Source organism: Bos indicus, chromosome 26 (genome assembly GCF_029378745.1).
Source record: "Bos indicus isolate NIAB-ARS_2022 breed Sahiwal x Tharparkar chromosome 26, NIAB-ARS_B.indTharparkar_mat_pri_1.0, whole genome shotgun sequence".
Classification (NCBI taxonomy): domain Eukaryota; kingdom Metazoa; phylum Chordata; class Mammalia; order Artiodactyla; family Bovidae; genus Bos; species Bos indicus.
This window is the reverse complement of record NC_091785.1, coordinates 15790894-15815805: the sequence shown is the minus strand read 5'-3', so window position 1 is coordinate 15815805 and position 24912 is coordinate 15790894. Positions and strand designations below refer to the sequence as shown.

At 41.8% G+C, this 24912-nt stretch overlaps 1 protein-coding gene across 9 annotated transcripts in view; it reads right to left on the bottom strand.

Annotated features, from left to right (window-relative positions):
• TBC1D12 (TBC1 domain family member 12) overlaps positions 1–24912 on the bottom strand; it is a 119506-nt gene that overhangs the window by 79067 nt on the left and 15527 nt on the right. For 2 of the 9 annotated variants that reach the window (XM_070780510.1, XM_070780509.1), the window contains exon 1: positions 17459–17590. The exons of 3 other annotated variants lie outside the window; for them this stretch is intronic. Coding sequence is in view for 3 of the 6 variants with exons in the window: in XM_070780504.1 (XP_070636605.1) it covers positions 17459–18396 (938 nt within the window). In the remaining 3 variants the exon portion in view is untranslated. Of the gene's footprint in view, positions 1–17458; positions 18586–24912 lie in introns of those variants that run through there. 4 more of the 9 variants (XM_070780504.1, XM_070780502.1, XM_070780503.1 and 1 more) reach the window with 4 other exon arrangements.

The following is a 24912-nucleotide window of genomic DNA, read 5'->3' as shown; positions in this document are numbered from 1 at the left end:
CAAAGGAAATAAAATCAGTATCTCAGAAAGACAAAAACAAAAACAAAAATCAAAGTTTAGGCCTTCATTAAAGCTTCACAAAATGGCTACTGTGTAGGCACATGTGTATGTTAGTTGCTCAGTTGTGTCCCAACTCTTTGCAACCCCAGGCTGCCAGGCTCCTCTGTCTATGGGATTCTCCAGGCAACAATACTGGAGTGGACTGCCATTTCTTTCTCCAGGGCATGTTCTGGACCCAGGGATGAAACTTGGGCCTCCCGCATTGCAGGCAGATTCTTTACCATCTGAGCCACCAGGGAAGCCCAAGGTAAGCATATATCACTAAATTTGTTAGTTAACTCTTCTGATAGAAGAGGTGGGCTTCCCTGGTGGCCCAGAGGTTAAAGCATCTGCCTCCTATGCAGGAGACCTGGGTTCGATCCCTGGGTCGGGAAGATCCCCTGGAGAAGGAAATGGTAACCCACTCCAGTATTCTTGCCTGGAGAAGTATTCATGGACGGAGAAGCCTGGTAAGCTACAGTCCATGGGGTCACAAAGAGTTGGACACAACTGAGTGACTTCACCTTCACCTTCTTCTGATAGAGACTGAATTTACATCAATGACTGGGATATCACACTTTAATAAAGAGACTGACAAGTACAGATAAACTACCACAAATGTATCCAAGCCCCAGTTTCTCAAGTCCCAAATCATCTGCTATACTGCTACCAGAGTCACTGTTCTAAAACACAATCTTAAGCATGTTGCCCTTGTTTTGAAAACCCATCAAAGGTCTGGTATGCTACCACCCCTCATGGAATCAATTAAAACTGTGTAGTTCTGTCACACAAACTCATTGATAATTTAGCCCCAACCTTTCCGTCTCCATTTTTGACACTTTACCTCACTTGCCCTAAGGTGTTGTTCTATTGTTGCTATTGTTTAGTTGCTAAGTCACTTCTGACTCTTTTTTGACCACATAGAGTGTAGCCTGCCAGGCTCCTCTGTCCATGGGATTTCCCAGGCAAGAATACTGGAGTAGGTTGCCATTTCCTTCTCCAAGGGATCATCACAACCCAGGGATTGAACCTGCATCTCCTGCACTGGCAGGCGGACTTTTTATTAACACTGAGCCACCAAAGAAGCCCTGCGTGCTAAGGTGAGGTCATACTAATAAGTCTCTACAGTTTCAAAAGTGCCGTGCTATTCCATGTATAATTCTGCATATGCTGCTGTATGCCTGTCCTGGCTTCAGCCTCATTCCAATCCAAACCCTCCTCATTAGTCAAAACAAAACAAAACAGAAAAATTATGCATTCATGTTTCATCTACTGTGAAAAGTTCCCTAATGTCTCATGACCAAAGTTAATCACTCCTTCTCAGTGCCACTGACGCACCCTTGTATTTTCTTTTATAACACTAATCAGGTTTGTATTGTAAGTACTGATTTATATGATTCTCCCATCTTAAGTTTGTTAATAGAATATTTTTTCTCTTATTTCCTTAGTGCCTCATATATATAGTAGGGCTCAACAGCATTTGCTGAATGAATAAATGGTAAGAAAATCTCAAGCTAGTTCATAAGAATTGTATATGCTTAGCTAGAAGAGTCAAAAACAGATTCAATAGCAATCTTTAAATTTCTGAACAGCAGTTATGTAAAAGAACTCACTTGTTCTTTGTGGCTCTAAAGGGCAAATGAGGACCAGGAACATTACAAAGAGATACACTGTGCTTTGACATAAAGAACCTTCTAACAATTAATACCCTCAATGGGCTGCATTGAGGAAACAGAGTTGCTTGTTAGTGAAAGAATTCATGCAGGGGCCAAACCACATCTATCAGGTGCCCACACTCTCTCACAAGAGAGAGGCGGACACTTAGCTCTGGGGGTTGTTTAGTTGACACTTGGCTCATCTGACCTAGAAGCACTTTCTGAATTGAACTCGTCTTCCATCAGCATAATTGAAGTATCTCTCCTGACCAAGGCAATTGTCTTTTATTCCACTTGATGTTATGACATTTCCATCAAAATCAAAAGATTTTGGTGGTCTCACACAACAGCAAAACAATCTTATCTCTTCATTACAACATGTAGCTAACTATTATTTTAATCAAGAACATTTTATAGTGGTTAGCTACTATTTTTTTTTCTTCACGCAGTATAATTTTCACTTATGTTAATAGTAGAAACTATTGTGAAAGGTAATCACTGTCCTAGTATGGTATTCTTGTGCTTTTGGAAGTATATCACAAAGATGAACATCACTCTCTGGTTATACGTTCAATTACTGTGCTGGTTACCCCATATCATTTTTATCAAAAGCTACATTTTTTAATCTTTAGATAACAAATTTTGTGTACTCAACACCCAATTATGAATTACAACGAATCTTTTGTTTTCCAAACAACACCCAAGCTCTTTAACTCTTGGTGTACTGATAAAGTTAAAAAGTCAATTCAACACGGGTGAGGTAAGGAGTGCAAAGGGCTATGTAATCAAAAAAGCAACTCAAATTTTATCACTCTTCACAACACAGAAGCTACGTAGTCAATTAAGACCTTTAATGATTTAAAACTTCAATAACTTAATTCAAAACTTAAATTTATACACAATATAGCTTCCTGATAATGAATAACTTTCTTATGGGTGACAGATTTAAATTGTTTGCTACTTTTACCATGGTCCTTGTAGGAGAAACTTACAAAATTCTGAAAGAGATGGGAATACCAGACCACCTGACCTGCCTCTTGAGAAACCTGTATGCAGGTCAGGAAGCAACAGTTAGAACTGGACATGGAACAACAGGCTGGTTCCAAATAGGAAAAGGAGTACATCAAGGCTGTATATTGTCACCCTGCTTGTTTAACTTATATGCAGAGTACATCATGAGAAATGCTGGAGCTCAAGTAAGAATACATTGTGTAAAACTGTATATTGCATTTATCTTATACTTTGATATATGTAATTTTTAATATATGAATCTGTCATACTAACAACCTAAACTTTTAAAGTCTAAATTAAACCTTATATATAGGTTTTCGAAAAGGCAGAGGAACCAGAGATCAAATTGCCAACATCTGTTGGATCGTTGAAAAAGCAAGAAAGTTTCAGAAAAACATCTATTTCTGCTTTATTGACTATACCAAAGCCTTTGACTGTGTGCATCACAATAAACTGTGGAAAATTCTGAAAGAGATGGGAATACCAGACCACCTGACCTGCCTCTTGAGAAACCTGTATGCAGGTCAGGAAGCAACAGTTAGAACTGGACATGGAACAACAGGCTGGTTCCAAATAGGAAAAGGAGTACATCAAGGCTGTATATTGTCACCCTGCTTGTTTAACTTATATGCAGAGTACATCATGAGAAATGCTGAGCTGGAGGAAGCACAAGCTGGAATCAAGATTGCTGGAAGAAATATCAATAACCTCAGATATGCAGATGATACCACCCTTATGGCAGAAAGTGAAGAAGAACTAAAGAGCCTCTTAATGAAAGTGAAAGTGGAGAGTGAAAAAGTTGGCTTAAAGCTCAACATTCAGAAAACTAAGATCATGGCATCTGGTCCCATCACTTCATGGCAAATAGAAGGGGAAACAGTGGAAACAGTGTCAGACTTTATTTTGGGGGGCTCCAAAATCACTGCAGATGGTGACTGCAGCCATGAAATTAAAAGATACTTGCTCCTTGGAAGAAAAGTTATGACCAACCTAAACAGCATATTAAAAATCAGAGACATTACTTTACCAACAAAGGTCTGCCTAGTCAAGGCTATGCTTTTTCCAGTAGTCATGTATGGATGTGAGAGTTGGACTAGAAAGAAAGCTGAACGCCCAAGAATTAGTGCTTTTGAACTGTGGGTTTGGAGAAGACTCTTGAGAGTCCCTTGGACTACAAGGAGATCCAACCAGTCCATCCTAAATGAAATCATTCCTGAATATTCATTGGAAAGACTGATGATGAAGCTGAAACTCCAATACTTTGGCCACCTCATGCGAAGAGCTGACTAGTTTGAAAAGACCCTGATGCTGGGAAAGATGGAAGGCGGGAGGAGAAGGGGATGACAGAGGATGAGAAGATTGGATGGCATCACTGACTCAATGGATATGAGTTTGAGTAAACTCCGAGAGTTGGTGATGGACTGGGAGGTCTGGCGTGCTGCAGTCCATGGGGTTGCAAAGAGTCGGACACGACTGAGCGACTGAACTGAACTGATACCATCTGTCATTAAAAAAATATTTCTTTTGCAAGACATAACCTGTTAAGAAGCTATGAAGGTTCTTAGTTGTTCAGTTGTGTCTGACTGTGACCCTATGGATTGTAACCCACCAGGCTCCTCTGTTGATGGAATTTTAGGCAAGAACACTGGAGTGAACTGATTTCTTCTGGTGGCCAGTGCAGGGTCTGAACCTGCATCTCCTGTGGCTCCTGCGTTGCCAGGTGGATTCTTTACCACTGAGCGACCTGGGAAGCCCCAGGATGGGGATATTAGGGAAGTTAAGAGGAAGAGGCACAACAACTACCTTTAAGAAGTTGCCAGAAGCATCTGGGGCATTGATGTAAGCAGAACAGAAAAATAAATATGTAAATAACCTGTGGTAATACTCTGAAGCCCACAGACCAAAGTACAGAGCTAACTTCCAGCTAACACTTATTCTCTCCAGCAATTTTTTCTGCACAAACCTCTTCAAATTCATTCTCTAACAGTTTCTCTTGTCTCTAGTGAAACTCCCACACCTTCCCAATTTTGTCTCCTTTCTTACTACCTGGACTGGAATGTGTAAAAACAAAGTATTTATCTTTAGTGTATTTTGTTCTCCCTGTGCTGTGTTTAGAAAGGAGGCAAATGAGCATTTTATGTTTTTCTAACAACAACAACAAAAATCAATACAGTGTTGTGGTCTTTGAAGAACTTTTTCCTTGGACAGCAAAAGAAAAGCAGTTTGCCTACTTGACTAGAAAATGACTACAAACAGTCTAGATGAAAACCACATTTGGAAATTCTAAATAATGTAGTTGTATATTACAGTATTGGGGAAAATATGAGAACACAGCATAGAATTTGATTTCAAAACTATCATGTTCATTTCCAAACTTAAAATGTTTTCATCTGTGTGAGGTTAGAGAGAGACAGAAGGAAGTATTTTTTTAACCAAGAAACCCAAAATCAAATTTAAATTAAAAAGAAACTGAAAAGCAAATTCAAGGGTAAATTAAAAATTAAACACATTACCAAGTTAACTCTTAAACTAGCCCTAAGTAGGAATGTAACTTGTGGCTTGATTTCCTAGGTAAACTTCTCTTAATCGCAGGAAAGAGCCTGCTGAAAAGCCAGACAGTCACATGGGTTTCCCTCTCTTTCTTGTTTTGGCTACAGAAATAAGAAGTGCAAGAAAGGCTGAAGCAGCAAATTCTGGAGGGGAATAAGCCACATGCAACATGCAGAATTTTTTCTTAAAGGCATGGAAAAGAATTACAACTACTCAGCAGAAGGAAGGGAAATTAATGCCCTTTTTGATAAACTATAAATAAGAAGTAAAGTTCTGACTCCATGTTAAAGAGACCTGAGTAAAGTTTTTTGAGTTCAAGTGTTTCACAGAACATGTAAGTACGACTATCTAAAACCACATAAAGTGAAAGTAAAAGAACTTTCCCACTAATAAAAAGGAAAACAGGATTTTAATTATGCAGAGATAGCTTCTTAATCTAGTGAAAGTTAGTAAAATACTTCTATATTTGTACTTATATCTCTTCTCTCCTATATCTCTATTTATACTCATCAATTACATAATACCTCAATATGACCCAATTTTAAGTAAAGCAATCTAAGCTTTAAATGTATGTTGTACCTTCTTTTAGTTACTACCTAGAGAGCTCTGCCTATCAATAATTTCAGCTGACACCTGAACAACTCGGGGACTAGGGGGACCTAACATAGTCAAAAATCCCAGTATAATCTTACAGTCCGCCCTTCTTATCTGCAGTTCAGTTCAGTTCAGTTGCTCAGTCATGTCCGACTCTTTGCAACCCCACGGACTGCAGCACACCAGGCTTCCCTATCACCAACTCCTGAAGCTTACTTAAACTCACATCCATCAAGTTGGTGATGCCATCCAACCATCTCATCCTCTGTCATCCCTTTCTCCTCTGCACCCAGGAATTCAATCAACAAAGGATGGTGTAGGACTGTAGTTATTTATTATTGAAAAAAATCCACATGTAAGTGGACCTGGGCAGTTCAAACTCCTGTTTGAAAACAGTCAACTGTATTTCACGAATTATAGTGTGGTAACCACTTTCATCAGAATCACTTGAGAAATTCTGTTAAACATTTGGATTCCTACTGGACCCCACCCAAGATCTACAGAATCAAAAAAAGTGCTCAAGAAATCTGCATTCTTCACATCCCTCCCCATCTCCCACCACAGGTAATTTTAAACACTGCTGCTGCTGCTACTGCTAAGTCACTTCAGTTGTGTCCGACTCTTTGTGACCCTATAGACAACAGCCCACCAGACTTCTCTGTCCATGGGATTCTCCAGGCAAGAATACTGGAGTGAACTGCCACGCCTCCTCTAGGGAGGAGGTCTTCCTGACCGAGGGATCGAACCTGGGTATCTGATGTCTCCTGCACTGGCAGGCAGGTTCTTTATCACTAGAGCTGCCTGGAAAGCCCAGTTTTCAACACTAGTGTTCAATAACTACTGTAGTAGGGTCTAAGCAACAAGCAGTCAGAACTCCCTGGGGACAACTTTTAATGTAGCCAATAGGGTTCCTAGGAAGAGAAATAAGTTTGGCTTTCCCTTTCTGAATAATACATTTAGAGATGGGTAACAAATGTATCACTTCAAAATCTTCCAATGTTTCCACATTTCCCCATAGCTTTCCCACCACAACATACTAAGTATAAAATATATGAGCAAGCCAGGTTAAAAGGCTCATGAATTTAAACTTAAAAAGTGTCTTTCCCTATCTATGCTGCTGCTAAGTCACTTCAGTCCTGTCCGACTCTGTGTGACCCCATAGACGTCAGCCCACCAGGCTCTCACGCCCCTGGGATTCTCCAGGCAAGAACACTGGAGTGGGTTGCCATTTCCTTCTCCAATGCATGAAAGTGAAAAGTGAAAGTTAAGTCGCTCAGTCAGGTCCGACTCTTAGCGACTCCATGGACTGCAGCCTACCAGGCTCCTCCGTCCATGGCATTCTCCAGGCGAGAGTACTGGAATGGGGTGCCATTGCCTTCTCCGTTCTATATAAGGTCCTTAAAATAACAAAAGATACAAATATTTTAATCTTTATCAACATTCTCTCCTTTCAGTTCCTTCTCAGACTTGCTTTTTAGGCAAAGCTTCAAGACTTCTAAAAATCCTGTATCATTACACCAGAGTCCATTTTAACACCCATCCAATCCCAAATACAAACTGTTTTAAAATCTACTACACATGGAGATTCCTTAAAAAACTGGAAATAGAACTGCCATATGACCCAGCAATCCCACTGCTGGGCATACACACGGAGGAAACCAGAATTGAAAGAGACACATGTACCCCAATGTTCATCGCAGCACTGTTTATAATAGCCAGGACGTGGAAGCAACCTAGATGTCCACCAGCAGACGAATGGATAAGAAAGCTGTGGTACATATACACAATGGTAATATTATTCAGCCATTAAAAAGAATACATTTGAATCAGTTCTAATGAGGTGGATGAAACTGGAGCCTATTATACAGAGTGAAGTAAGCCAGAAAGAAAAACACCAGTACAGTATACTAATGCATGTATATGGAATTTAGAAAGATGGTAACGATAACCCCATATGTGAGACAGAAAAAAAGAGACACAGATATATAGAACAGTCTTTTGGACTCTGTGGGAGAAGGCGAGGGTGGGATGATCTGAGAGAATAGCATTGAAACATGTATATCATCATATATGAAACAGATCACCAGTCCAGGTTCGATGCATGAGACAGGGTGCTCAGGGCTGGTGCACTGGAATGACCCAGAGGGATGGGATGGGGAAGGAGGTGGGAGGGGGGTTCAGGATGGGGAACACATGTAAACCCATGGCTGATTCATATCAATGTATGGCAAAAACCACTATAATATTATAAATTATTAGCCTCCAACTAAAATAAATAAGTTAAAAAAATAAAATCTACTACACAAATTGTGCAATGCTTCTTTAGTGAGTACACAAAAAATTCATCTCGGGCTCTCCCTTTTTTTAAACCAGTAATTTCAGTGAGGGAGTTGGGAAAGGGATTGTGGCAGTCTCCTGTAGTCTGAATAATAAGATGTGGGTCGTCACTATACACCACATAATAAATACAAGGCATTTGCCGTATTATCTCATTTAATGCTCATGACAATCCCATGAGATAGCTATCGTTATGACCCATATTTTACAGACGAGTTGTCTAAGGTCCAGAGAGGTCAAGTTACCTATCTGTAAGTACACAGCTAGTAAGCTAATTTTCATTCCAATCCCAAAGAAGGCCAATGCCAAAGATGTTCAAACTATCATACAACTGAGCTCACTTCACATGCTAGCAGGGTTATGCTCAAAGGTCTTCAAGCTAAATGTAACAACTCTGTTTAGAAGAGGCAGGAACCAGAAATCAAACTGCCAACATGGAGAAAGCAAGGGAATTCAGAAAAATATTTAGTTCTGTTTCATTGACTACAAGAAAACCTTTGCCTGTGTGGATCACAACAAACTGTGGAAAATTCTTAGAGTTGAGAATACCAGATCACCTTACCTGTCTCCTGAGAAACTGGTATGTGGGTCAAGAAGAAACAGTTAGAACCAGATGCAGAACAACTGACTGGTTCAAAATTGAGAAAGGAGTATGACAAGGCTGTATATTTTTACCCAGCGTATTTAACATACACGCAGAGTACATCATACCAAATGCCGGACTGAATGAATCACCAGCTGGAATCACGATTGCCAGGAGAAATATCAACAACCTCATATATGCAGATGATACCACTCTAATGGCAGAAAGTGAAGAGGAAATAGCCTCTTGATAAGGGTGAAACAGGATAGTGAAAAAGCTGGCTTGAAACTCAACATTAAAAAAACTAAGATCATGTATACCTGTGGTGGATTCATTTTGATATATGGCAAAATCAATACAATATTGTAAAGTTAAAAAATAAAATAAAATATAAAAAAGATAATATACAAAGCTATTAAGGGAAAAAAAATAAATATTTTTGAAAACAAAAAAAAAAAAAAAAACAAAACAAAACTAAGATCATGGCATCTGGTCCCATCACTTCATGGCAAACATTTGGGGAAAAAGTTGAATCAGTGACAGATTTTATTTTCTTGGGCTCCAAAAATCACTGCAGATGGTGACTACAGCCATGAAATTAAAAGACACTTGCTTCTTATAAGGAAAACTATGATAAACCTATACAGTATAGTAAAAAGCAAAGACATCACTTTGCTGACAAAGGTCTGTATAGTCAAAGCAATGGTGTTTCCAGTAGTCATGTACAGATGTGAGAGTTGGACCATAAAGAAGGCTGAGTGCCCAAGAATTGATACTTTTGAACTGCTAGAGAAGATTCCCGAGAGTTCCTTGGACTGCAAGGAGATCAAACCAGTCAACCCTAAAGGAAATCAACTGTAAATACTCATTGGAAGGACTGATGCTGAAGCTGAAGCTCTAATAGTTTGGCCACCTGATGGGAAGAGCCAACTCGTTGGAAAAGACCCTAATGCTAGGAAAGATTGAAGGCAAAAGGAGAAGGGGGAGGCAGAGGATGAGATGGTTAGACAGCACCACTGACTCAATGGGCATGTGCTGTGCCTATGCTCAGTCACTTCAGTCATGTCAGACTCTTTGCGACCCCATGGACTGTAGCCTGCCAGGCTCCTCTGTCCATGGGATGCTCCAGTCAAGAACACTGGAGTAGGTTGTCATGAGACTGTTAGATAGCATCATCGAATCAATGGACATGAATTTGAACAAACTCTGGGAGATGGTGGAGGACAAATGAGTCTGGTGTGCTGCAGTGCATGGGGTCACAAAGAGTCGGACACAACGTAGTGACTATAAAACAACAACAAGCTAATTGAAACCCAAGCAGTCTAACTCCACAATCAACATCTTTAAGCAGTACACTATAACCATCCAGGGCTTCCCTTGTGGCTCAGCTGGTAAAGAAACCATCTGCCATGAGGGAGACCTGAGTTCAGTCTCTGGGTTGGGAAGATCCCTTGGAGAAGGGAAAGGCTACCCACTCCAGTATTCTGGCCTGGAGAATTCCACGGACTGTATAGTCCATGGGGTCACAAAGAGTCAGACACGACTGAGCAACTTTCACTTCACTTTACTTCACTTCTATATCCATCCTATAGCTTAAAGATTCCACCTGCCAAGGGCAAGTCCCCTGAATCCATCCACCTAAGGGCTATGGATTATGAAGCATCTAATTTTTTTAATGTGCTTTTAGGTTAATTTGCAGTATAACAAGGCTAGGGACTATTGTACTAAGCTATCAGTTCCCCAAAGTGGCACACTGGCAAACTTTGAGAAAAAAATCATGGTCTGGAAGTTAAAGTATCAAACTCCAATTCACTGATTAACTAGAATGTACTTATTATCTTACTCTCTCACTTTCCTACTCTAAAGAAATCATAAAGAAAAAAAAAATCTAGAATTGCTAAAGAAAAAAAAAAAGAGCTGCTGGTCTGTTTATGAGATGCTTATGAGACACTAAACAAAGATCACTGATGTTGAGACTGATGTTTAGCATGATTACTCTCAGGCAGAGTTAGGCCTTTACCAAAAAAACGTTCAAGACAGAATTTAGAGTTGAAGGGGTATTTCTATCCCTGGCAACTTTTTCATTTTACAGATGAAAAATCATGCTGTTTTTAAAAAAAGCATTCTCTTTAACTCAATTCAATTCACATATGTAGTATTTAGCCAACAAATATTTGAGGTTTATTACAACAGTGAGTGCAAGTGAATCACACAACATCATAGTGTATTGGAGCTGAAAGGTACTCTGAATCTCTAAATTTCATAGATGAGGAAAGTGAAGTGAAGAAATTTAGTAATTTGCCCAAGATCACATAAATTGTTTAATGATACAAGAAAAGAAACTACCCAGGACAAAAGTCAAGTTTCTTATTTCTCAAGACAAGAGTATTTTCACTACATCAAAAGCTATGTTTTCATTCATAAACTTCTTATAATTCACAGAAATCAATGTATTAGCTTCAAACCCCAGGAATCATACCTATGCCCAGTTCTGATTTTTTTTTAATTAACTCTCTGTCTCTGGGCAAATAGCTATAAAATAAAAATAAACCCTACCTTTCTTAGGTATAAGAAATAATTAGGAATACAGGAATAATTTAGGAATCAAAAAATATATAAAGGAAAGACATATTAAAATAATTTTATAAAAATATGAAATTATGTAAAATTAAAATATACGTGACTTTTTTTTTCCAGAGGCAAATGGGTACTGGTTGTTAAATCCAAATAATCTGAAAAGCTTTAAAAAACATTGCTTTTAGATCACTTAAACTCATTACTATGTCTAGTTCATTTCCAATACTAAATTAATACCATCTTACTAAGTGATGGCTAGCAAATAGAAGCTAACCCTGATTTTCCATAGAGTATTAAAGAATGAATAAAGTGACTCCTAAAATTCCTTCTACTTTAAACAGCTCTGATTTTACAGTAAAACTCAATAGCTTCCCAAATAAAAGTCTTACAGCCAACAATAAAGGTGTGGTGCACGCGTGCTCAGTTGTGTCTATCTCTCTGTGACCCCATGGACTGTAGGCAGTCAGGCTCCTCTGTCCATGGAATATTCCAAGCAAGAATACTGGAGCGGGTTGCTACTTCCTTCTCCAGTGGATCTTCCCAACCCAGGGATCGAACCTGAGTCTCCTGCGTCTCCTGCATTGGCAGGCAGATTCTTTACCACTGAACCACCTGGGAAGGCTCTTTTAGTCAATAACTCTATGCTAAACAAAGCATGAAGTTTAACTGTAATAATGTACAAACGATGGATTCTTCAGTTCAGTTCAGTCACTCAGTCGTGTCCAACTCTTTGCTTAGTTGTGACAAATGTACCACAGTTATGTAATGTTGTCAACGGGAGAACTGGACAAGGGATATACCAGAACTTTCTATAGTACCTTTGCAACTTTTCTATAAACATAAACCTATTCTTAAAAAAGTATCTTAAAAAGTAAATCTCAAAAAATAAAATAAAAAGTAAATCTCTGTGTCTTACTCTAATCCACGGAAGCCTGGATTCTTAACCAATGGACCACCAGGGAAGTCCCAATTCCTAGTTAATATTAGTCTGCTTTGCTAACTGGGGCTTAGTGTTAAAATGTTAGTTTAGTTTAGCACTTCGAAATAATGTTTGAGTGATTAAAATTAACCAAGTCCCACAAAAATTAGAGTTTCCCAATACTTTCTACTGAATTTATATTCAGATGATTACATCTCTAACCATGAACTCCTTGAATCACTGTTGGATTTCTAATGGTTTGGTATAGATAACTAGTATTTTGCAGTTGGTTGGTTTTTTAAAGCAATTATTGGATCTGAGCAGGGGAAAGGGCTAGATATAAGAAAAGGAAACAAAGACTCTTCAGCCATTAGCTCCCCAATCTAATATTATAATGGGTAGCTTCACAACACTCTAAAATCTTAAAAGACTCATTTTTATTCTAGAGCAACTAATTACACATTCTTTTCAGTTTTTCTAAAATTTTACACATTTTAATTATACTAATATAAAAGTAATATCCAACAAAATTTCCTTAGTGACACATTAATGAATATTTTTATAGTATTGTAATAACAAAAAAAATTATGTTTAGAGCAAGATATTTCTTAATTCTCCTTTTAAATAATCATACCACACCTGTTATAAAGAACTGTTTGCTTTGGGGAGCTATAAAAATCTTTTAAAACTTATCAGAGGTTTGATATTTTACCTTTTCTTTACTGAAATGTTAAAGAAGGGTTTTTTTGTTTGTTTGTTTGTTTTGAGAAACTGGTCCTGAAACTGTGGCTTTTATTTTAGTTGACTGGGAAGAATACACACTATAGGACAAATAAGGGAGCCCTATCTGACGAAAGTCAATGGTGGCTCAGTCAGGTGAATAATGATTTATTTCATCAACTAGGGTACATCACGGAGAAGGCAATGGCACCCCACTCCAGTACTCTTGCCTGGAAAATCCCATGGACGGAGGAGCCTGGTGGGCTCAGTCCATGGGGTCTCGAAGAGTCTGACACGACTGAGCAACTTCACTTTCACTTTTCACTTTCATGCATTGGAGAAGGAAATGGCAACCCACTCCAGTGTTCTTGCCTGGAGAATCCCAGGGACGGGGGAGCCTAGTGGGCTGCCGTCTATGGGGTCACACAGAGTCGGACACGACTAACTCGAGTTAGCAGCAGCAGCAGCAGCAGCAGCGTACATCAACTAAATTTTGAGTAGTAGTGAAAATATGGTTGATTTTGTTGTTTCTGAGAATCTTAAATTAAGAAAAATTATAACAGAAATTTTCAAAATTCTCAATATCATAACAAAAAGAATATACATTCTCAACAATTTTCATAGTGGGGAGATTGGAGACTGCTTATATATGAAAGTGAAAGTCGCTCAGTCGTGTCTGACTCTGCAACCCCATGGACTATACAGTCCATGGGATTCTCCAGGCCAGAATACTGGAGTGGGTAGCCTTTCCCTTCTCCAGGGGATCTTCCCAGCCCAGTGATCGAACCCAGGTCTCCCACAGTGCAGGCGGGTTCTTTACCAGCTGAGCTACAAGGGACACCCAATATGTGAAAAGAAACCACTAAATGAGCCTACCATTGCTAGTCTTCCCTATTCAGCTACCCATAATAAAAAGAGATTCACAAAAAAATTTTTGTGCAATATTTAGGAAGTTTCAGAGTTGGTAACTACAGGGTAAGCTACACAAATCTCTATGTTCCAGAATCTATAAAATCAATCTATAAAGATTTATATAAATTCCAGAATCTATAAAGTTTATCTTTCAGATAGAAGGAAAAAAAATCTTTAGTACTTTTTGCCTACCTTAGTCATGCCCTTTTAAGTTACTAAATTCTTGTGATTTATCATGCAGATTTTGTAAAAAATATATATATATATTAACACTATTAGGAGACACAGATACATACTTGAGTGCTTCTAAACAACAGTGACTTTGCCAGTGCAATCAGAACAAAAGTATTCAATTTGAGTATTAATACTCAAAAGTATTAAATGGCTTTTAAAATACACCTATTAAGAGCATACATAAAAAACAAACCACTCTAGTTTGAAAACACGACATGGATTTGCTTAAAGGATCATAAAAATGGTTTAAAGTTACTTCACTTTCAGAACAGAATAATAAACATACCCTTGAGAAACAAAGGCTAGCCTACAAACACAAGAGATTTGTCTTTTAACTTTCATCTTCTCACTGCTAAGTTGTGAGAGTGGCAGCAGTGGATGCACCTAGCACTTCAAAACTTTTAGAGACAGGAAAAGGCCAAGGACCTGAGGGAATGTTACTTCTGCTGCTTACGCTGCTGCTGCTAAGTTGCTTCAGTCCTGTCCAATTCTGTGCGACCCCATAGATGGCAGCCCACCATGCTCCCCATCCCTGGGATTCTCCATGCAAGAATACTGGAGTGGGTTGCCATTTCTTTCTCCAATGCATGCTGCTGCTGCTGCTGCTAAGTCACTTCAGTCGTGTACGACTCTGCGTGACCCCATGGACAGCAGCCCACCAGACTTCCCTGCCCACAGGATTCTCCAGGCAAGAATACTGGAGTGGGTTGCCATTTCCTTCTCCTGAATGTTACTTCTAGGGCTCCCGTAATCAAGTCACTATAAACACAGATGCCCATGTGCAGCTGAGGCAAGCTCCCAACAGAGTCTGAAATAGAACTCACTTCATCTAGAAGGGAGGGCAAGCAGGAAGGAGATAATGAGAACTGTCCCATCTTGGACCAAATTCCTTTTTCTCCTACATGATTTCTACCCTACTCAGTGAGGCTTCTGTAAATGATGTGCCTTAATTGAACAAATTTTTGTAGTAACAGATAAACAGAGCCATAAAATGGTCTACTCTCTTTATTTGTAAAAGGTTAAAACAAACATGAAACTAGTCTTTTAAAGTATTTCTTGTTATAGATTTTTTGACCCAGTTAAGAGAAAGAGAGGAAATGGAAAGGAGAAGGGAAAGATTTAGATAATCAGGTGGGAAAGAAAAGAGTCACAGGTAAACAGAAGTTATGATTGAATTCCTGGAATGAAAATCAGGAACCCTGGTTTCTAACCCAGCTCTGCCATTAGCTGACAACTGTTTATGGGAAGAAAAACACTCCTAGGTTGTAGGCAGAAGAGAAAATTTCTGATTATTCTTTTTGGAAATAGAAGATTTGTTCAAAATTACACTACCTAGAGAACAGTAAAAGAGGGAGAGTCCATGAAAGTTGTCACTTCAACACAATCTGAATGGGATTCTTTATACAACACTAGATATTTTAGATTCAAAAATGAAGGTCATAGTCTTTGCCTTGAAGGTGTTCAGCATTAGTTAAGGTTTTGACTAAAGGTTAACATAAAAATAGTCCTAATGTCTGATTCTGTCCTTTCCCAAGAATGTTATATGAAGGAAGCAATGATGCTTAGACTCTTGACATTCATATCTCAAAAACAAAGCTTAGAGAAATTAACTTCAGGGGACCTAAGTTTACTGACTTTACACTCAGTGTTCTGATACACATGAAAAGTGTATCATATGAACATCAACTAAGCCATATGAATGTCAACTAGCTATGCTCTCCAAAGCCCTGTTCAAATCTAAAACTGCCTGATACCTGACATCAAAACATGACCAATAAATACCCACAAGTTCCACAAAAAAAAAAAAAAACCTACAAGCTTCACACACCTTAAGAGCTTTAAAAATATTGCCACTACTAGCTTTAAGTATGTCTCTTTGCATAGATCTTTGCATAATTTGAGGGACAAATGCACATTTCACTACTATATATGTTGCCCTACGAGTAAAACAGGGCTTCTCTGATAGCTCAGCTAGCTGGTAAAGATTCTGGTAGCTCAACTGGTAAAGACTCTGCCTGCAATGCAGGAGACCTGGGTTTGATCCCTGGCTTGGGAAGATCCCCTGGAGGAGGGCACTGGCAACCCACTCCAGTATTCTTGCCTGGAGAATCCCCATGGACAAAGGAGCCTGGTGGGCTACAGTCTGTGGTCACAAAGAGTTGGACACCACAGAGCAACTAAGCACACAATGACTAAAACATAATTAGGATTTCCCCAATCTTGATTTAAACAACAGTTAATAGAGCAGAAAAGGGAATAAGAAACACTAATTTCAATCAGAAAACTCTGTCTGTGAGTCTACAAATATGCACACTAATTGTATAATCCTCTCAAATCTGAGACTCATTACTTGTTTCTTTATTTCTGGTTTTTGTCATGATCCCTGAAAAGGGAACAAAAACACAGAAGAAAGGAGAAAGAACTTTGAAAGGGAGGGTTTTCCAAGTTGGGAATATTTTCCTATTTGTCTAGAGACTTAAAAAAAAGCGTGTCAAAATCTGACTCACAGGAAACTGCTTTGTTACTACGGTGCATTAAGATGAGTATTTTCTAACGACGTATGTATCCCTATCAACGTCCCACTGAGAAACTTGCAATGTCCAGCACCACAATTTAACTTCAAGACTAGCAGGTCAAATCACATATACGACACCATAAAAAATTAACAGAAGTTGCCGGAAAAAAGTATAGGTCTATCTAGCAAAAGTGGGAAAAAGGGATTTTTCTAGATAAAGCGCCATAGTAATTTGGTTTTAAAGGCTGGATCAAATTTTAAATACTAAACTGACAGTATTTTAATAAAGGCCCCTGAAACAGGCTGTTAAACGCTATGAAACTCAGCCACCTCTAATTTCAGTAATTCCCAAACTACTTGAATGGGTTTAGACTCCACGCAAAGAGACAGCTCTGAAAATGACTTCTCTTTCTCTTTCACAACCGCACCTGTACACACACACCCCGCACCGCCACCCGCCCCTAAATCCTAACAGTATAGTACACGCGGACGAAGAAGGCTGTCTATTTCTCCGGAAGAGGCAAAACTGTAGATATGGCACTAGCACGCTGGCCTAAATTCATAGAAACCAAATGTGAATGGCAGGTACAGCGTCCGGCTCAGGGAAGCACCAAGATTGGCTCCCCGCGCTCACAACTTCTCCGATCCAGACGCACAACACAATGCAGACCTAGTTCCTGGTCCCTCCTGTGACAAATCAAAGCTCAATCCTAACGCCAGCGAGAGCCACGCTCTGAGGCTGCCCTCACGTCGCTCTCCGCCCGCTCCCGGCCCCAAGCCCGCCCCGATCCCCGGCGTAGCCTGCGCTATACCTGGCGAAGAAGTCGGCGAAGCCGCCGCTCCGTCGAGCCCGAGCCGAGGTCCCGGCAAGGCCCTCCTCCGCGGCCGGCAAGGACACCGGCGCCCCCGCCGGCGGCAGGTGGTCGCGGGCGCTTTGGCAGCGGCTCACCTCGAACGTATTCCGAGAGTTCCAGTGAACGTCGGAGAAACCGACGCGCGGCTCGGCTCCGGCGCCCCCACTAGTCCTCTCCGCCGAGGTGACGGGCGACGCAGCCTCCTCGGAACCCCCGGCTCCGGCTCCCAGCCGCTCCAAGTCCTCGCTGCTGCTGCCGTCACTGGCCGAACTGTCCCTCGCGCCGCTGCCCTCGCCCTCCGGCTCCTCGGGGTCCGCCGCCTCCAGGCAGCAGCTCCGCAGTGGGTCCTCGAGCGGCGCGGCCCAGTCAGACAGGATGCCCGCGCCGTCCGCACCCTCGTCGCCAGGCCCGTCCGGACGGAGGCGGCGGTGGCACGGCTCCCGGCTGCCGGCGCGGGCCAGGTCGCGACAGTCCTGGCCCAGCAGAAAGCCCGAGTCCCCGTTGGTCATGCCTCCGTGTCGCGCCGAGCCAGCATCCGCCGCCTCCGCGTCGCGGTGCTTGGAGCCGGCATCCGGCTGGCAGGCGTCCGAGCGCGAGGCTGCCGAGGGCGGCGGAGCACAGGAGTGGCCGGCGGGGAGCGGACAGTAGCACAGCCCGGGCTCCAGCTGTCCCCCGGCCGCCGCGAGGTAACGCTGAAGGAGCTGCTGAGGCGGCGGCGTCTCCTCCTCCTCCTCCTCCTCCTCCTCTTCAGGAGGCTCCACAGCGCCGACGCCTCCGCCAAAGCCGCCTGTGGCCCGAATCATTTTCCCGTCCAGGCCCGCGGAATCGGGCGCCGGCAAAAGGAGCAACTTGGGGTTTCTTGCCGAGCAGCCTCCGGCATCCTCCGGACCCACCATCTGGGGCCGGGTGAGCGCCGCGGGAGGAGGTAACGGAAGCTCCCCAGTTCAGGCTTGGCCAGGGAAGATCCCTGAGTGCTGGGGCAGCTGCGGCCACCGCCGCAACGTTCCCAGACCCACCCCTCCCTCCCGAGAATTCGGGCAGTTGCAGGAGGGCGGGCACGCGCCTGGGCTCGCGCACGCGCAAAAGCCAGACCGGTCAAACTCCGACCTGGAGATTCCGCGAACCATAGAGACGGTAGCTAGAGAGACTCGCTCCGTGACACTGCGACCGGCAATCTGGGATCAGCCCTCTGGACAGTGGAGGCTGGTTGGCCCACTCCAAACAGGACGGCCATTAGGGAAGCACGGGTATGGCTCCCTTAGCAAAAATTCACTTGATGTGCTATATCGGGTTCCCCTGGTGGTTCAGATGGTAAAGAATCCGCCTGCCAATACAGGAGACCTGGGTTCCATCCCTGAGTCAGGAAGAGTCTCTGGAGAAGGAAATGGCAATCCTCTCCAGTATTCTTGCCTGGAGAATTCCATGGACAAAGAAAACGGTCAGGCCACAGTCCATGGAGTCGCAAAGAGTTGGACACCAATGAGCGACTAACACAATTTATGGGAATAGAATACAGGATTTAGATGTAAGTCCTTCCACCTCTAGTGTATATCCACTGCTCCATTCACTATTCAGAGTTGTTCCCATCTCAAGTTAACACGCTTTCTTCTCCACTTCATCTTTCCCAATATTACCAAAGTTATGTTTCCCATCTAGGACAACGTTTCATCACATCACTTTTAAAGATTTCCATTATCACTTGAGATAGAAGTAGTAGAGTCAGGCAGAGAGGGCTGTTGAAATAATTCCAGCACCCCATGAAAATGGATTAAAATGGGGTGATAACCAATGAATGGAAATGAAGTGCATTTAAGGTAGAAATCCCAAGATGTGGTAACTGTTCAAATAGAAGGACTGAAGAGAGTGTTACCGAACATCACCAAGTCTATGTGCCCAACACATAGGCCAAAACAATGCTAAAACACTGGAGTTTGGAGTTTGGTTTATTACAGGACCATGCAAGGAGATGGGTGGCTCATACCTTAACCCCAAAGTTACTGAAAGCTTTCATCAAAGCGCTTTTAAATGTAAAAGGTTAGGGGGTGTTATGGTCAGTTGCAACTTCTTGGTGTCAGAGCCTTCGTTCTTAAAGTCAGGTCATGGTCAGGTAACAATGTTCCTGTAAACCTCTACCAAACAAATGTTATTCTTTGTCCTGAGAAGAAAGGGCAAGGTCCCAAGGTACAACTTTTAACCTCCAAGGTCCAGGTCCTGGCTAACAGGAAGCAGAGCTCAGGTGGCAGTTCCCTCAGGGTCAGGTTCCCCAGAACCTGACCAACTGTCATCACTGAGGAAGCCAGGCACCCAACTCATCTGGCCCTCAGGCTTCTCAGGCCACCCAAAGCAGGACACCACATCCCACATACTGTGACCCAGGCAGACCACTGCTACTATTAGGTCCCAGAGACAAGGATAGGGGAGAGGTTCACTGCTGCCTCAAGGCCTGGGCCAAGGCTAGTGGAGGGCTTGATGAGGGCTCTGAAGTCCTACAGAACATAGTCCCAAGCCTGTTCTCTTGGTGCCCAAGCTCTCTCACTGACCAAAGACCAGATGAACTGAAGGGCCCCAGGGAGAAGGTCAGGATCCACCTTTTACCTCACTCTTCACCTGAGGACCACCACGCCACTTAGCTGAATCCCCTCACTAACTGCCCATTCTTAACAGTTGGTTGCTTGTGGGTGGGGCCCACTGCTGAGCTGTCCAATGTCTGAGCAGGGTCATCGGGGTTGCTCATTGACAATTGGTTGCTAGTGTGTGGGGACCTCTGACGCACTGACCAATGGCTGAGCAGGACCCATTTCCGGGTAACAGGGTGCAGAGTAACTGCACACAGCAATTCAGTTCAGTTCAGTTCAGTTGCTCAGTCGTGTCCGACTCTTTGCGACTCCATGAACTGCAGCACGCCAGGCCTCCCTGTCCATCATCAACTCCTGGAGTCCACCCAAACCCATGTCCATTGAGTCGGTGATGCCATCCAGCCATCTCATCCTCTGTCGTCCCCTTCTCCTGCCCTCAATCTTTCCCAGCATCAGGGTCTTTTCCAATAAGTCAGCTCTTCACATGAGGTGGCCAAAGTACTGGAGTTTCAACTTGAACATCAGTCCTTCCAATGAACACCCAGGACTGATCTCCTTTAGGATGGACTGGTTGGATGTCCTTGCAGTTCAAGGGACTCTCAAGAGTCTTCTCCAACACCACAGGTCAAAAGCATCAATTCTTCAGCACTCAGCCTTCTTCATAGTCCAACTCTCATATCCATACATGACCACAGGAAAAACCATAGCCTTGACTAGACGGACCTTTGTTGGCAACGTAATGTCTCTGCTTTTCAATATGCTATCTAGGTTGGTCATAACTTTCCTTCCAAGGAGCAAGCGTCTTTTAATTTCATGGCTGCAGTCACCATCTGCAGTGATTTTGGAGCCCAAAAAAATAAAGTCTGACACTGTTTCCACTGTTTTCCCATCTATTTCCCATGAAGTGATGGGACTGGATGCCATGATCTTAGTTTTCTGAATGTTGAGCTTTAAGCCAACTTTTTCACTCTCCACTTTCACTTTCATCAAGAAGCTTTTGAGTTCCTCTTCACTTTCTGCCATAAGGGTGGTGTCATCTGCATATCTGAGGTTATTGATATTTCTCCCGGCAATCTTGATTCCAGCTTGTGCTTCTTCCAGCCCAGCGTTTCTCATAATGTACTCTGCATAGAAGTTAAATAAGCAGGGTGATAATATACAGCCTTGACGTACTCCTTTTCCTATTTGGAATCAGTCTGTTGTTCCATGTCCAGTTCTAACTGTTGCTTCCTGACCTGCATACAGGTTTCTCAAGAGGCAGGTCAGGTGGTCTGGTATTCCCATCTCTTTCAGAATTTTCCACAGTTTATTGTGATGCACACAGTCAAAGGCTTTGGCATAGTCAACAAAGCAGAAATAGATGTTTTTCTGGAACTCTCTTGCTTTTTTGACGATCCAGCAGATGTTGGCAATTTGATCTCTAGTTCCTCTGCCTTTTCTAAAACCAGCTTGAACATCAGGAAGTTCACGGTTCACGTATTGCTGAAGCCTGGCTTGGAGAATTTTGAGCATTACTTTACGTGTGAGATGAGTGCAATTGTGTGGTAGTTTGAGCATTCTTTGGCATTGCATTTCTTTGGGATTGGAATGAAAACTGACCTTTTCCAGTCCTGTGGCCACTGCTGAGTTTTCCAAATTTGCTGGCATATTGAGTGCAGCACTTTCACAGAATCATCTTTCAGGATTTGGAATAGCTCAACTGGAATGCCATCACCTCCACTAGCTTTGTTTGTAGTGATGCTTTCTAAGGCCCACTTGACTTCACATTCCGGGATGTCTGGCTCTAGGTGAGTGATCACACCATCGTGATTATCTGGGTCGTGAAGATCTTTTTTGTACAGTTCTTCTGCGTATTCTTGCCACCTCTTCTTAATATCTCCTGCTTCTGTTAGGTCCATACCATTTCTGTCCTTTATCGAGCTCATCTTTGCATGAAATGTTCTTTTGGTACATGTTCTAGGTCTTCATAGAACCATTCAACTTCAGCTTCTTCAGCATTACTGGTTGGGGCAAAGACTTGGATTACTGTGATATTGAATGGTTTGCCTTGGAAACGAACAGAGATCATTCTGTCATTTTTGAGATTGCATCCAAGTGCTGCATTTCGAACTCTTTTGTTGACCATGATGGCTACTCCATTTCTTCTGAGGGATTCCTGTCCTCAGTAGTAGATATAATGGTCATCTGAGTTAAATTCACCCATTCCAGTCCATTTTAGTTAGCTTATTCCTAGAATGTCGATGTTCACTCTTGCCATCTCGTTTGACCACTTCCAATTTGCCTTGATTCATGGACCTGACATTCCAGGTTCCTATGCAAATTGCTCTTTACAGCATCGGAGCTTGCTTCCATCACCAGTCACATCCACAACTGGGTATTGTTTTTGCTTTGGCTCCATCCCTTCATTCTTTCTGGAGTTATTTCTCCACTGATCTCCAGTAGCATATTGGGCACCTACTGACCTGGGGAGTTCCTCTTTCAGTATCCTATCATTTTGCCTTTTCATACTGTTCCCTAAGCTAGAGCTTCTTTAAAAGGATGTTCACACATTGTGCGCCTCTAGAGGTGATACCCTGAGAAGGATACAATGTGTTCGAGGATGTACAACCTCAGTCTAATCACACAATACCATCAGATGAAATCAAAATAAGGAAAATTCTCTTTTAAAAAATGTAATGGTGATAGTGGTGGTGGGGGTGGGGGGGTACATAGTCTTCAAAAATTTTTTTAAAAAAGGCAAAAGCATAAAAGGCAAAAAAAAAAAAGCTATGAACATGTTTGCGATTAAAGAATATTAAAACAATATGACAGTTATATGTAATACCTGCCCCTAAATTGGACTTTGTATTCAGTTCAGTTCAGTTCAGTTCAATCGCTCAGTTGTGTCCAACTCTTTGCGACCCCATAAACTGCAGCACGCCAGTCCTCCCTGTCCATCACCAACTCCCAGAGTTCACCCAAACTCACGTGCATCGAGTCAGTGATGCCCTCCAGCCATCTCATCCTCTGTCGTCCCCTTCTCCTGCCCCCAATCCCTCCCAGCATCAGAGTCTTTTGCAATGAGTCAGCTCTTCACATGAGGTGGCCAAAGTATTGGAGTTTCAGCTTTAGCATCAGTCCTTCCACAGAATACCCAGGACTGATCTCCTTTAGAACGGACTGGTTGGATCTCCTTGCAGTCCAAGGGACTCTCAAGAGTCTTCTCCAACACCACAGGTCAAAAGCATCAATTTTTCAGTGATCAGCTTTTTTTATAGTCCAAATCTCACATCCATACATGACCACTGGAAAAACCATAGCCTTGAGTAGATGGACCTTTGTTGGCAACGTAATGTCTCTGCTTTTCAATATGCTATCTAGGTTGGTCATAACTTTCCTTCCAAGGAGCAAGCGTCTTTTAATTTCATGGCTGCAGTCACCATCTACAGTGATTTTGGAGCCCAAAAAAGTAAAGTCTGACGCTGTTTCCACTGTTTCCCCATCTATTTCCCATGAAGTGATGGGACTGGATGCCATGATCTTAGTTTTCTGAATGTTGAGCTTTAAGCCAACTTTTTCACTCTCCACTTTCACCAAGAAGCTTTTTAGTTCCCCTTCACTTTCTGCCATAAGGGTGGTGTCATCTGCATATCTGAGGTTATTGATATTTTTCCCGGCAATCTTGATTCCAGCTTGTGCTTCTTCCAGCCCAGCGTTTCTCATAATGTACTCTGCATAGAAGTTAAATAAGCAGGGTGATAATATACAGCCTTGACGTACTCCTTTTCTTATTTGGAATCAGTCTGTTGTTCCATGTCCAGTTCTAACTGTTGCTTCCTGACCTGCATACAAATTTCTCAAGAGGCAGATCAGGTGGTCTGGTATTCCTATCTCTTCCAGAATTTTCCACAGTTTATTGTGATCCACACAGTCAAAGGCTTTGGCATAGTCAATAAAGCAGAAATAGATGTTTTTCTGTAACTCTCTTGCTTTTTCCAAGATCCAGTGGATGTTGGCATTTGGATCTCTGGTTCCTCTGCCTTTCCTAAAACCAGCTTGAACATCTGGAAGTTCACGGTTCACGTATTGCTGAAGCCTGGCTTGGAGAATTTTGAGCATTAGTTTACTAGCATGTGAGATGAGTGCAATTGTGTGGTAGTTTGAGCATTCTTTGGCATTGCCTTGGAGAAGGAAATGACAACCCACTCCAGTATTCTTGCCTGGAGAACCCCATGGACAGAGGAGCCTAGTGGGCTACAGTCCACAGGGTCCCAAAGAGTCGGACATGACTGAGCGACTTCACTTTCACTTTCTTTCACTTTGTATTAGGTAGAGAAAAAGAAAATATTCTATTAAGGTCTGTATTATATCAGCTAACACAACTGTCTTAATCGTAGTGGATTAAATAAAGGTGTCAATATAAAAATTTTGATATTTATAATTAACAATTGCTATATTCTATAAGAAAAACATTTCTATTTTTAGGAAACATACTCTGGAGTATTTAGGATAAAAGGCCGTGATATATGTAATTTACCCTCAAATGACTTAAAAAAATATGCATGCACACAGAACAAGGGATAAAGCAAATAGGATAAAATGTTAACAGAGGGATTACACAAGGTCCTATTGCATAGCACAGGTACCTATGTTTAAGCCCCTGAGATAAACTAAACCAGAAAAGAATATGTGTTTATGTGTGTATGAATCACTTTGCTATATAGCAGAAATTAACACGATATTGTAAACCATACTTCAAAAAATTTTTTTTAAATGTTACACTAGGCAAATCTGGGAATGATATGAGTGTTTCTTGTATTATTTTTTATGTTTGTAACTTTTTGTAAGTTTATTTCC